General features: G+C 45.3%; 3 protein-coding genes across 3 annotated transcripts; 1 reads left to right on the top strand and 2 right to left on the bottom strand.

Moving 5' to 3' along the window:
- Positions 1-36: 36 nt before the first annotated feature.
- Positions 37-3,808, bottom strand: wkd (TBC1 domain family member whacked). Its single transcript, XM_017245197.3, has 4 exons — positions 3,529-3,808; positions 1,641-1,883; positions 1,224-1,588; positions 37-1,169 (listed from the first exon to the last, which is right to left on the bottom strand). Exons 2-4 carry the CDS (start codon positions 1,845-1,847, stop codon positions 662-664), a joined length of 1,080 nt encoding a protein of 359 aa, XP_017100686.1. The 5' UTR covers positions 1,848-1,883; positions 3,529-3,808; the 3' UTR covers positions 37-661.
- A 548-nt stretch (positions 3,809-4,356) lies between these two features.
- Positions 4,357-7,093, bottom strand: LOC108127901 (GPI ethanolamine phosphate transferase 1). The gene is made up of 2 exons (XM_017245227.3): positions 6,244-7,093; positions 4,357-6,184 (listed from the first exon to the last, which is right to left on the bottom strand). Exons 1-2 carry the CDS (start codon positions 6,980-6,982, stop codon positions 4,413-4,415), a joined length of 2,511 nt encoding a protein of 836 aa, XP_017100716.2. The 5' UTR covers positions 6,983-7,093; the 3' UTR covers positions 4,357-4,412.
- Positions 7,094-7,226: 133 nt separating this feature from the next.
- LOC108127900 (GPI ethanolamine phosphate transferase 1) lies at positions 7,227-10,135 on the top strand. The gene is made up of 2 exons (XM_017245226.3): positions 7,227-8,022; positions 8,080-10,135. The coding sequence occupies exons 1-2, from the start codon at positions 7,230-7,232 to the stop codon at positions 10,017-10,019; spliced, it is 2,733 nt and encodes a 910-aa protein (XP_017100715.2). The 5' UTR covers positions 7,227-7,229; the 3' UTR covers positions 10,020-10,135.
- The last annotated feature ends 3,252 nt before the right edge of the window (positions 10,136-13,387 follow it).

Raw genomic sequence — 13,387 nt, 5'->3', positions numbered from 1 at the left:
GTAATTTTCCTGGGAAAGGGTTAAAGATTTAATATATATTTTTTTAGGTATATTTTTCTTTATTAGTAATACAGTTTTATGTTAATTTCGGTCAAAAAATCCTTGCCGGCCCTTGTCGAGCTCTCTTCTCAACACAGATGTCCTTCGTAACACATCGTAGGTAAATATCAACATTTCTTATCGGGATGGATGCGGATTAAACTAATAAAGAAGACGTTGGAGCCATTCTGATGGTGATGATGATAGTAATACGATATGTTCGGGTCCTCAAATCAAGTCTAACTCTAATCCTTCTAATCTGTTATCCAGTAATAATAAATATATGTATGTAATAAATACTTTTGAAAAGCATAAAAAAATTGCACGCTCGTAATAGTTGCCGCTAAATGAATAATACGATTCCGAATACAGATACAATTCCAGCCCCGATGTGTGCTCAACAAAAGAATTGGCTTAAAATTAGACAAAACTGATTGCATGGAATGATGTCTCTGTAATTGAATGACCCACCGGGCGGTGTCCCACAGCTCCCAGCTACCACCCGCTTTGTGCCTCCTATTCGACTTTAAACGTAGAAACTTATGCAACTAGGCATGTATGTTGTTGTGTTTGTGTGTGTGTTTAGTAACAAATTGTTGTAGTTATTGTAGCGCCCATTCCCTCACAGGGTCGGCATATTGCGCCGATGTCCACTGGACTCCGCCTCTTGCTGGGCCTTTTGCTTGGCCCGTCGCGCCTTCTGGCGCGTGTGCTCGATCTGGAAGTCCTCGACGCGCAGGTTCAGCCGCATCATGTTGTTGATGAGGAACTCCTCCTCGACGATGTGTTCTTCGGGGGATCGCAGCACCGCCAGCGTCTCACACAGGCCAGTGCACGTCTTGCGCACCTTATGCCGGCTGAGCGATGCTCCTATGATGACCAGAGCCACCTTGAAGATCACCCGAATGCCCTCGGCCAGGAAACAGTCCCAGACACGCAGCAGGGTCTCCCAGGGCAATGTGCGGGTCATGGCGCACAGGAACCAATCGGTCATGTAGAGCAGCGGCTCCACTTTGTGCTTCTGTAGGTGGCGGTAGACGGGTGGGCAGGTTTTCTTCAGCAAGCCCTCCAGAATGCCAGCATCGTTCTGAATCACCTCCAGGCCGGGTATAAAATAATCCTGCAGGTATCTGCAAAGTAAAATAATTAATATCCAGCAGGATACAAGTACAGGATACACATACACATCACAAACGCTGACAAACACCCAAAAGGCGTCCTCCGCGGGCAGGTGCATCAATAGAAAGGCTGCTATCGGTGCCTGCGCCTGGCAGAAGCCCACCTTCGGATTGTATATGGAATAGGCCTTCAGCACGTTGAAGAGCTCGATCTGGCCCACCTTCTGTTCGTCGAGAAACATTTCGTGAAAGGGAAACTGCCTGTGCTTGTCCTTTTTGATTTCCTCAATGGTCGCCGGGTTTCCAGGCTTCTTCAACAGATCCTGATATACATTTGGGTTCTTATTTTTCAGCAAATACGCCCCCGACAGATAGAACCAGGCTTTGGGTCGCACAGACTTGGGTATTCCCTTGCGGCATCGATCGCGGATCTGTAAAAAGGGAAAGTTCTATAAATGAATCATAGAATAACTATTATCTCACCTTTTTATAGTTTTTCGACATGTATATGGACCAGTTTTCAATCATGTACAGCCATTTCTTCTCCCTCGCAATAATCTGTGCCTTCGAGAGCGGCTCCTTGGGCTTGTCGGTGCGCTGGAAGCCGCCGTAGAAGCCATTACGATCCGGGCAGCTGGAGACTGTGGAGCAAAGGGAGATGGTGTCCAGGGAACGCGGTGCCGTGGCCATCGCCGACGCCAGCTCTCCGGCCGCAGCGACTGTGAACTGAAAGCACAAACACAAAGCACACACGATCAACATACGCCCACTAGCAGGGCCCACTAATTGTGTATGCAAATTCACCGAGATAGACCTAAACGGGCCGACCATCTCGTCTGGGGTAATAAAAAGTGCGCAATTAGGTGCAGTACACACTATTTGTCGCTAACTAGGCGGAGAATTACTCATACTAGTGTCCCTCATCTTTTTTTTCGGCAATCTCTTTAGTCGACTCGACTCTTATCGTTATCAGTCTCAAGGTGGGAGCAATTATATTTGGGCCGATTTGGGGAGATAACTAAACAACGACCGTGAAAGCGACTAGGCGCTCTAAATCACACCTCATCTTCTTGGAGAAGGTCCAACTGACTGCAGCTGCAGCTAAGAAAGAGCATAGTGCACTGCCTCAATAAAACTAAATATCAATGGGAGTATACTATGGCCAATATAGTCTACGAACACCTTTTGATTGGTGACTTTATTGTGGGCTCAAGTGTTTGTTCTAGTAAGATATGCCAGAACTCGAGGAAACAGTGAAAGCCCCTCGCTGTTTCCCTGTGGGGCACGAGCTGCAGCCACTAGTCGCCGGATGCTCGAGTTTGCTTAATGAGCAAGCCCACTTCACCTAGCCACCATCCGCAAAAACAACAACTAATTGAGGCAACTGTGTCTTTGTCCCAAACAAGTGGCAGAATAGTTGCTAGCCAAAGAATACAAAAAAACCATAAAGAAGACATTACCATGGCATGACTTTTGAGGTTGACATGGGAAATACCCTTTGAAATTGAAAGTAAAGGGTATGATCTAAATAATACTACAAAATGAATGAATAGTATAAACTTAATACAACTCTTTTTGTTTCTAACAATAACATTCATTCATAACCGATACTTGAATCATATAAGACAACTATGTACATAGGATCGAGTTTTATAATTAACTATCAATGACTAATATAGTGTGTGCGATAAAAATAAATAGATGATTGCACTGCAAGTTCTATTTTTATGCTAAAGACAGAAAAAAATAGTATTATTTTATAGTTTAATTCATAATTATTCGGTTCAGGGCCACTAAAAAGCGACAATCTTAAAAACCAAAACAAACAAAAACATCATATAACCAGATAAGTACAGGGCTTTACAATATCCATCATACCTTCTGAAAGGGTAAAAAACAGCGAAAGGGGAAAATCAGAGTACAAAAGCCACAGCAATAATGAAAAACTAAGTGCAATCTGGCAAAGACAGGCGACAATATCCGACCTTCGGGGGCCCAGCGATCGAGAAACGGAATTAGAACGTTATCGCGGCAAGGGGTATGATCGCATATTTGCTTACTTAGTGATTGGGCGACAGGTGAAGTAGTGAGTGGGTGGAAGGGGTGGCGTTCACCCCCACCCACAAAAAACAAAATGAAATCAAAACCTGACTTGAGTTTCTTCAATGGCAGGGGGGTCTAGCCATTTTTGCCTACGCGAGCCAAAATAACTGAGCCCGTATTTACATATAAAATTTTTATTTTTCGGTGTATCGGTATGGTGTGTGTGTGTGAGTGTGCGGGCACAATACACGGCAATTGTTGTTATTAACCGTAACTGCTCGCCATATACCGCCCGCCCCCACATTCACATGTAAACTTTTTGCCTCACCTTTTGCTATGCTGTTCTCGTATCACAGTTGACTCTGTTGTTGTTGTTGCTTTCTCGTTTAGTGAGTGCTTTCGTGGAATGCGCAATTTCTAGTTCCGCTTTTGGTTTCCTGCAGGCTCTTTAGTTTCCTCGATCCCTGACGATTGGGGTTTTCCAGCACACACACTTGCGCCCGCACAAATGTGTTGGGAATTATTGTGAAAACATAATTTCCGCAGAGCTTTTTGTTTATTTTCTATGCAAAATAAGGGAGAGCAGTTACAAAAATGTGGCAGCACTGTTTGCGACACCGATAGCTTAAAGTTGCCACTTTTAGCTGTATATCGATATAATATATCGATTAATATAGAAAAACGTGGCTACGCTGGATTTGAATTTAATTCTAAGTCCGCCAAATGTTTCGCTATCAAATTGCAAAAATAACTACATATTATTTTGACTTATATTCAACAATTTTAAAATTAAAATGTTGATTTTATCAAATATGACTTGTTTTTTATCAATAGCAATGATAGTGTGAAAACTAATTGCTGATTGCAATGAATGATAATTTGTATCAGTACACAATGAATAACAGTTCAGATGATATCTTACGGACTTTATTTGAGAGCTTTACGTTGTCATTCAATTGAAAATCCGTGTCGTTGATAAGTGTCAATTAAATGATTTAAGAAAAGAGGCGCACAAAGGCGATGTTTGTACACCCTAACCCTTTTTAATCACTCTTGGAATATTAGCGAATGGTTTTCATTTGTTTCGAATTTTTAACTATATTTTTATTTTTATATAAGTTAGCAACCAAGTTTAAGATAAAAAGTAACTCCAATATTAAAGGATCTTTGACTTTATTAATGATGTAAAACAGTTTAAATAACATAGAACAGTTAATGAAATGGTGCTCTCTCCGGCAACTGGGAAATCCATTTGGAACCCACATTCAATTGAGCCAATTTCCAGAGTCCTAGCCAGATAATAGGGAATACTTGAACCACTGCAAACTCTGCAAATCGGCTAAGGATCTCCCGCCAAGGACCGTAATCTCGCATTCGCCACAATAGAACCATGGACGTAATGTTGCTCATAAACAAAAGCCATACAAAGATTTGGCGTTCGTGTGCCCAGATATCTTTGTAGTTACCAGCCAGGATGCAGAGCAGGAGCAACCAGGGCAGAGTCAGCTTAATACAAACTACCAGAGCATGAGTCACGTTTAAATGGCCGAGACAGGACTCATGCAGGATGTCCAAGAAATCGTCGAATGCCGGGAAGCTGCCGATTGCAAGCAGAGAATACCAGCTATACAGGAATATGTATATGGCGGCGGTTTTCGGTCCAATATTCTCATTCCTCTCCAGCTTCATCCGCAGAGCCACCTGCAGCTCCAGGGCTAGCATTTGGATAACTACCACTTCGTAGGATGTGCAGGATAACGTGTACAAGGTACTGAGGTTGAAGAACATCAGTTCGCTGGGCTGGAGATTACGTCTTTGCCAGAACGCCACGAAGACCAGGTATGTCCAGGATACTATGTATGTTGCGCCTGGATACCAGCCTATAAGAACATGCTCGAGGGCCACGAGCATCACAAAGAGGTTGCTCAACCAGGTGACTAGATTGTGGTAAATGCCACAGGCCAGAGGTCGCAGTAGGGTGAGAAGGATACTTAAAACTAGAGCTCCTGGTTGAGAGCAGCCCAAGGACTCTGGTTGAAATGGCAGACACGCAAGTCCCAGTAGCAGCAGCAACCAGAGGTAGAAGAAAAATCCTCGGACTCGGAAGGCATCTCTGTTGGAAAAGCAGGCAAAGGATAAATAGCCCAGGGTAATAAACCAACGCCTAACGAATCCTCCCAAGCAAATTAAAGCTATAGTCACAGGCAGGAGTAAACTACAGAACCCGGCCATCCTGGGACGTTTGCCGATCATCTTCAGGCTAAGCATCCAGTACAATGAGGGCAGCAGAAGAACGCTCATCACCGAGAAGGGGAATCCATCGAGAAGCATGTAAATCACCAAGATCCCAGTCAGTGTTCGGGAGGCAGCCCGCCACCATATCAGGCGATGTAATGGCCTCACTGCCAGGTCCGCAGAGTTTACTTTTGAGACAGCTTCACTTTCCAAGTGACAGCGCACACAGTACACCCAGCCAATCTCCGCCAGACTCACCGCAACCAACAAGGCGATTTTATAGAAGTTCTGATAGTAGTCGATTGCCTTGATCAGCACCGGCATGAAGTTGGCTGCATAATCCCGCATAGCCTTAAAGCGACGTTGAGTCTTCAAGCCCATGGAGTTCTTCAAAAAACTATCCATTGTTTTGGCGTCCAACCAGAAGGCCGGTAATCTGCTGGGATGCTGCTCCCAGAGGTGTCGGGCTTGGGCCAGAAGCTGTCTGGCATTGGTCAACATGGCATTGGCCTCGTACCTTATACTGGCGTTCAGAAATCCGTTAGGGAGGATGCCCCTACTGTTCACTGGCGGGGGCAGTCCCAGCAAGGCGCTCATGAGTGCTGTGATCTGTGGTGGGTGCAGGACATGCAGTGGCAGCCTGAACCCAGTGCTGTTGGCTACAAAGGTTCGTCCTGGCATGGACTTAATGTGAGCCACACCGGATCCCCAGAGGAAGAAGGGCGATTCAACCGCCAGCTTGCATTCGGCTGGAAATAGAATCTGATTAGTGGAAGCTCTAGGAAGAGAAGAGTGTCTTTTATCTCACTTTTAGGTTGCGGATTTCCCAGATTGGAGGTCAGGAGATATGCCGTTCTGTTATCGGGGAAGTTTTTTTCAAACTGTTTATAAATGTCATGGATATTCGATTCGATTAGGGAGAGTGTCTTTAGGGATGGTTCCACTCCTGTCAGGTGGATAAAGAAGACTAGTCCCGTGATATTCTGCAACCGGCTGGAATCCCTGCAGAGAAATTGTTCCACGGCGTTGTTGGTAGCTTGCTCCGGTTTGGATTTGGATGAGGTTCCGGCGGATCGACTCTTGTAGTTTATCACCTTGACTTGGCCCATGTCGGGAAGGCGTCTGAGGACTTGCGAGGTGGTCCAGGCATAGCTTCGGTTACACCGTTTGAAAATTGTGTCGAGGGTCGGATAATGCACCCATCCACGTGCCACCATCGCTGCATTCTCATTGTAGCCGGTAAACAGGGACACGTATGGTGACAAGGACGAATAGGTGGTTGTCTCAGGACGACTAACTCCCATGAGACCTTCCCGCATAAAGATGCCCTGGAGTAGGGGTATGGAACCACATCTATTGGACAAGAATGTTTGGGCAGAGAGGCCATCCCTCAGCAAAATGACAAGACGATCGGCCGGGGGACGCTCCTTTAGCGGTTCCACATTTTGCGGTTCCAAGTCTCCCAGAGAAGGAGCCCTCAAATATATAATCCCCACGGAGACGACCAAAATCAACTGCAGCAGGATAAGACAATGGTAGCTCAGCATTTTTCCACAAATTTCCACGGCTTCCGTTTTCTTTCTAGACCAGAAGAAGAGGACTTTTCCCCCAGGACAGTTACTCTGCCATCTCTGTCAAATTTTTCAAAGGTTACTTGGATTGTGGGTCAGAAAGCCAAACCTATTTGGATTCTCTAACACTCATCGATGTTTTAGTTTCCCTTCCATCTTAGTAAGCTAAAATACCTCTGATTTGAATTCATGGATCATCGTAGCATTTGCTAGAAATTCAGAAATGAACCTGTCTTTACTCCAAACTGGACTCTGCTGTGTGAGCTCAGTTGCCATCAAGGTTTTGTTCCTTGTGTATCGTCGACTTTTGTCTCGAATAATTGCAAACGTAAAATACAAGCTAAAAATGTGGAAACTTCAGGCGCTACTGGTGCAGATGCTCCTGCTCGTCTGCTTGCTGCGATTATTCTTCCAGCCCGGTGCACTGGAGCACCCGGAGCCACAGAAGACACTGCCGGAGTTGGGCCTTCCGCAGCCCGCTGAGCGTCTAGTCTTGTTCCTCGTCGAGGGGCTACGGGCAGAGACCTTTTTTGGTTCCGACTTCCAGCATGTGACCCATCTCCGGGAGCTGCTCAGCAAGCACGGTCTCGTGGGCGTGTCTCGCACCACTGTTCCCACACTCACCCGATCCGGCGAAGTGGCTCTGCTCGCCGGCTTCTATGATGCGCCTTCGTTGTTGGTGGACGAGGGCTTCGATACCATCTACAATCGCACCTCGTCCGGGCCCAATACGGTGGTTCTCAAGTTTTCGGGTTCCCCTCGGAAGGTGTTTAAGAAAGTCGAAGCATCCTTGAAGGATGTCGATACTTACAACAGATTGAGGATAGCCACACGGTCGGTAATCGGCCTCCAGATGGAGGGCCTGACCGCGGAGAGCCCGCTGGACGAGAGGTATCAGGCGAAGTTTAGAAATGCCCAATGGACTGTACGGGAGACCTATCATATGTTTGAAAGGGTGTTTGCCGACCAAGCTACAGTTTATCTAATGACCTCCGCCCATGGACTTACTGATTTGGGTGAGTTACTTCCGTGGGGGTTTATCCATAACTAGACTTAGCCCTTTTTCTGTCTAGGGTCGCATGGTGGAGCGACACTTCGGGAAACAAGAACTCCCTTCTATCTTTGGGGAGCTGGGGTCAATCGCTTGGCCAACAACTTTAGCAGCCTGGAGCTCCACAATGGCACTCATATGCCGCTGCACAATTTGGACCAGATTCAGTTGGCGCCTTTGGTTTCGGCCCTGATCGGCTTGCCGCCTCCGATCAACAATTTGGGTGTCCTTCCTCAGGGATACATGATGGTGACACCGGAGTACATGAGGAAAGCCATGGACCTGAATGCCCTGCAGCTGCTGGCCCTCGCCAAGGAAAAGATCCGGAAGCATGAGCGTGGCATCTTCAGCAAATGGCTTCCGAGCTCCATGGATTTGGATTTGTCCCGGATTGCCTACTACCAGAACCAGATGGACCGCCTCTTGGAAATGGGAACGAGCGGCAAGGCCATGGAGACGAGCCAACTGGCGGCCGAACTGTCTCTTAAGACCTTGAAGTACTACAGTACTTACTTACACATACCAGTTGAAGTTACTACAGTACTGGCCCTATTGGGCTGGATGTACCTTTTAATGATCAAGATATCGAAGTATGCAATGGAGTCCGATGAGAAATGCCGCGGATTTGTTTCATGCTCCACAGTGACTCTTTTTTCATTGGGACTCTTAGTCGGAGAACTGGTGTTCCTGCAATGTTCCTCCTTGATGACGGTCCTCTGTGTGCTGCTGCCCTTCGGAGGTTGGTGCGTGACTCTGGCGGAGATGCCGGCTGAAGGGCGGTCAGTGCTTGCTCCGTTCAAACACTTGGTCTGGATTCTGGCTATGGGTGGAGGAATCCTATACGCGCTCCACTGCCGCCGCTGCTTCTTCAGCATAATCTTTGTCTGCTCGGTGCTGATCTACAACAGACTTGGCTGGAGGTACTTTTCCGCCAAGTTCCTAGCCTGGCTGGCTCTCGTTTTTCTGCTGAGTGGATTCTTATGGTCGCAGCCAGCAATGCAGATTCTGATGACCCCCGAATACCGCATCTTCCTACAGGCTGCCGGCATGTTGATGGCGGTTGTGCGACCCTGGGTCCTCAAGCATCAGTTCCCGGCACATGTGTGGCTCTTGAATGTGTCCGCTTTGGTGTCGGGAGGCGTGGGTCTCTACTTCCATGAGATGGGCAAGCCGGTGCCGATTTATATCATAGCAGGATCCTGGATACATCTCATCCACGCCACTTTGTCATTGGCTTTTTGCGCCAAAACCGGGCCACGCAATCGCTGGGAACTGATTTGTTTCAATCTTCTGACCATTCATGCCTTACTGAGTGATTCCTACTCGTCACTCTTTGTCCAGGCATTGGTCACGGAATATCAAATGGGATTAGAGGTACACGAGGAGAGTAAGGAGCTGGACGAAGAGGAGCAGGCGGATGAGGAGATGCAGAAGGAAGAGCTAATGACACCATTACAATACTTACATTTGTCCTACCGATTCGCAGCTTCCATCCTGCTCTACTTCTTCGCATCGCTCTTGGGATCAGGTCACTGGATTGGCAGCTTCACCTACTTGGGCAACACGGCTCGTCTATTCCTTCCGGAGCCGTACGCAGTGCCGATGGCTGTGCTCGTGTTGCTCCATCTGCTGATACCAGTCTTCGTGATCCTCTCCAGCCTTCGGGCAAAGAGCACTTTTGCCCGCTTGGAGGCCAGACCCATCCTCACCTGTCTAATGCTCATCTGCAATGGTGTTGTTTTGTTTTACGTTGCGTTTGTTGATCACCGTGCGGACTGGCCCTTGGTTCATCCTTTGGTGATCAGTGTGATCCTTGTCATTTTGGCCACAATTCTTATTTTTTCATGCGAAAGCCTGGTCGATGTTTTGTTTCGGGAATTCAGTCTTAAAGTACCTGGCATGAAACGAGTGGCCCATGAGAGCCAACTTCCGAATCTCTCGCAGTCACAAAACGAGGACTGATCGACGAAAAAGGTTATCGAAAAAAAAATTAACTAAAATGTAACTAAATTATTTGTACTTAAGCATGTTATTACCTTTATAAAGATTTTCACCGATTTATTGCTTTGACAATGAAATGATTGTGCTTTTATTTTAACTTATTTATAAAAATTTAATGAGGCTGGCAAAGTTAAAATCATGGGTAAGCCAAAATACCAACTTTGAAGAAACTTTAAATATAATATATAGGAGTCATTAAAGACCCACGGTGATGGCTATATCTTCCCCAATTCTCAACCGATTCTCAAGCGGAGTACCTTGAACGATTTCTAGATCGATTCGCCACCGTTCTGCATCAAAATCCGGGGACAAAATATTTTTTAGATTTTTTGTCCATTTTTGGTGATGGGATATCTTGAAAATGGGATTTCCCCTATAGGGTCCACGGTGATGGCTATATCTTCCCCAATTCTCAACCGATTCTCAAGCGGAGTACCTTGAACGATTTCTAGATCGATTCGCCACCGTTCTGCATCAAAATCCGGAGACAAAATATTTTTTAGATTTTTTGTCCATTTTTTGTGATGGAAAATCCCTTGAAAATGGGATTTCCCCTTTAGGCTCAACGGTGATGGCTATATCTTCCCCAATTCTCATCCGATTCTCAAGCGGAGTACCTTGAACGATTTCTAGATCGATTCGCCACCGTTCTACATCAAAACCCGGAGACAAAATATTTTTTAGATTTTTTGTCCATTTTTTGTGATGGAAAATCCCTTGAAAATGGGATTTCCCCTTTAGGCTCAACGGTGATGGCTATATCTTCCCCAATTCTCATCCGATTCTCAAGCGGAGTACCTTGAACGATTTCTAGATCGATTCGCCACCGTTCTACATCAAAACCCGGAGACAAAATATTTTTTAGATTTTTTGTCCATTTTTCGTGATGGGGATCCCTTGAAAATGGGATTTCTCCTATAGGGTCCACGGTGATGGCTATATCTTCCCCAATTCTCATCCGATTCTCAAACGGAGTACCTTGAACGATTTCTAGATCGATTCGCCACCGTTCTGCATCAAAATCCGGAGACAAAATATTTTTTAGATTTTTTGTCCATTTTTCGTGATGGGATCCCTTGAAAATGGGATTTCCCCTTTAGGCTCAACGGTGATGGCTATATCTTCCCCAATTCTCATCCGATTCTCAAGCGGAGTACCTTGAACGATTTCTAGATCGATTCGCCACCGTTCTGCATCAAAATCCGGGGACAAAATATTTTTTAGATTTTTTGTCCATTTTTGGTGATGGGGATCCCTTGAAAATGGGATTTCTCCTATAGGGTCCACGGTGATGGCTATATCTTCCCCAATTCTCATCCGATTCTCAAGCGGAGTATCTTAAATGATTTCTAGATCGATTCGCCACCGTTCTGCATCAAAACCCGGAGACAAAATATTTTTTAGATTTTTTGTCCATTTTTTGTGATGGGATCCCTTGAAAATGGGATTTCCCCTATAGGGTCCACGGTGATGGCTATATCTTCCCCAATTCTCATCCGATTCTCAAGCGGAGTACCTTAAACGATTTCTAGATCGATTCGCCACCGTTCTGCATCAAAACCCGGAGACAAAATATTTTTTAGATTTTTTGTCCATTTTTTGTGATGGGATCCCTTGAAAATGGGATTTCCCCTATAGGGTCCACGGTGATGGCTATATCTTCCCCAATTCTCATCCGATTCTCAAGCGGAGTACCTTAAACGATTTCTAGATCGATTCGCCACCGTTCTGCATCAAAATCCGGAGACAAAATATTTTTTAGATTTTTTGTCCATTTTTCGTGATGGGATCCCTTGAAAATGGGATTTCCCCTTTAGGCTCAACGGTGATGGCTATATCTTCCCCAATTCTCATCCGATTCTCAAGCGGAGTACCTTAAACGATTTCTAGATCGATTCGCCACCGTTCTGCATCAAAATCCGGAGACAAAATATTTTTTAGATTTTTTGTCCATTTTTCGTGATGGGATCCCTTGAAAATGGGATTTCCCCTTTAGGCTCAGCGGTGATGGCTATATCTTCCCCAATTCTCATCCGATTCTCAAGCGGAGTACCTTAAACGATTTCTAGATCGATTCGCCACCGTTCTGCATCAAAACCCGGAGACAAAATATTTTTTAGATTTTTTGTCCATTTTTTGTGATGGGATCCCTTGAAAATGGGATTTCCCCTATAGGGTCCACGGTGATGGCTATATCTTCCCCAATTCTCATCCGATTCTCAAGCGGAGTACCTTAAACGATTTCTAGATCGATTCGCCACCGTTCTGCATCAAAATCCGGAGACAAAATATTTTTTAGATTTTTTGTCCATTTTTCGTGATGGGATCCCTTGAAAATGGGATTTCCCCTTTAGGCTCAACGGTGATGGCTATATCTTCCCCAATTCTCATCCGATTCTCAAGCGGAGTACCTTAAACGATTTCTAGATCGATTCGCCACCGTTCTGCATCAAAATCCGGAGACAAAATATTTTTTAGATTTTTTGTCCATTTTTCGTGATGGGATCCCTTGAAAATGGGATTTCCCCTTTAGGCTCAACGGTGATGGCTATATCTTCCCCAATTCTCATCCGATTCTCAAGCGGAGTACCTTAAACGATTTCTAGATCGATTCGCCACCGTTCTGCATCAAAATCCGGAGACAAAATATTTTTTAGATTTTTTGTCCATTTTTCGTGATGGGGATCCCTTGAAAATGGAATTTCCCCTTTAGGCTCAACGGTGATGGCTATATCTTCCCCAATTCTCATCCGATTCTCTAGCGGAGTACCTTAAACGATTTCTAGATCGATTCGCCACCGTTCTGCATCAAAATCCGGAGACAAAATATTTTTTAGATTTTTTGTCCATTTTTCGTGATGGGATCCCTTGAAAATGGGATTTCCCCTATAGGGTACACGGTGATGGCTATATCTTCCCCAATTCTCAACCGATTCTCAAGCGGAGTACCTTAAACGATTTCTAGATCGATTCGCCACCGTTCTGCATCAAAATCCGGAGACAAAATATTTTTTAGATTTTTTGTCCATTTTTCGTGATGGGGATCCCTTGAAAATGGGATTTCTCCTATAGGGTCCACGGTGATGGCTATATCTTCCCCAATTCTCATCCGATTCTCAAGCGGAGTACCTTAAACGATTTCTAGATCGATTCGCCACCGTTCTGCATCAAAATCCGGAGACAAAATATTTTTTAGATTTTTTGTCCATTTTTCGTGATGGGATCCCTTGAAAATGGGATTTCCCCTATAGGGTACACGGTGATGGCTATATCTTCCCCAATTCTCAACCGATTCTCAAGCGGAGTACCTTAAACGATTTCTAGATCGA

This window comes from Drosophila bipectinata, chromosome 3R (assembly GCF_030179905.1).
Source record: "Drosophila bipectinata strain 14024-0381.07 chromosome 3R, DbipHiC1v2, whole genome shotgun sequence".
NCBI lineage: Eukaryota > Metazoa > Arthropoda > Insecta > Diptera > Drosophilidae > Drosophila > Drosophila bipectinata.
The sequence above is the reverse complement of the archived record's forward strand: the minus strand, read 5'-3'. Positions and strand labels throughout refer to the sequence as shown.

Coding starts and splice junctions, on each gene's coding strand:
- wkd (XM_017245197.3), bottom strand. CDS start 1,847: ATGGCCACGGCACCGCGTTCCCTGGACACCATCTCCCTTTGCTCCACA. Junction 1,589..1,640: donor TGTCGAAAAACTATAAAAAG/GTGAGATAATAG, acceptor CCCTTTTTACAG/ATCCGCGATCGATGCCGCAA. Junction 1,170..1,223: donor TTTGTCAGCGTTTGTGATGT/GTATGTGTATCC, acceptor TTTACTTTGCAG/ATACCTGCAGGATTATTTTA.
- LOC108127900 (XM_017245226.3), top strand. CDS start 7,230: ATGAACCTGTCTTTACTCCAAACTGGACTCTGCTGTGTGAGCTCAGTT. Junction 8,023..8,079: donor CCATGGACTTACTGATTTGG/GTGAGTTACTTC, acceptor TTTTCTGTCTAG/GGTCGCATGGTGGAGCGACA.
- LOC108127901 (XM_017245227.3), bottom strand. CDS start 6,982: ATGCTGAGCTACCATTGTCTTATCCTGCTGCAGTTGATTTTGGTCGTC. Junction 6,185..6,243: donor GGGAAATCCGCAACCTAAAA/GTGAGATAAAAG, acceptor TTCTATTTCCAG/CCGAATGCAAGCTGGCGGTT.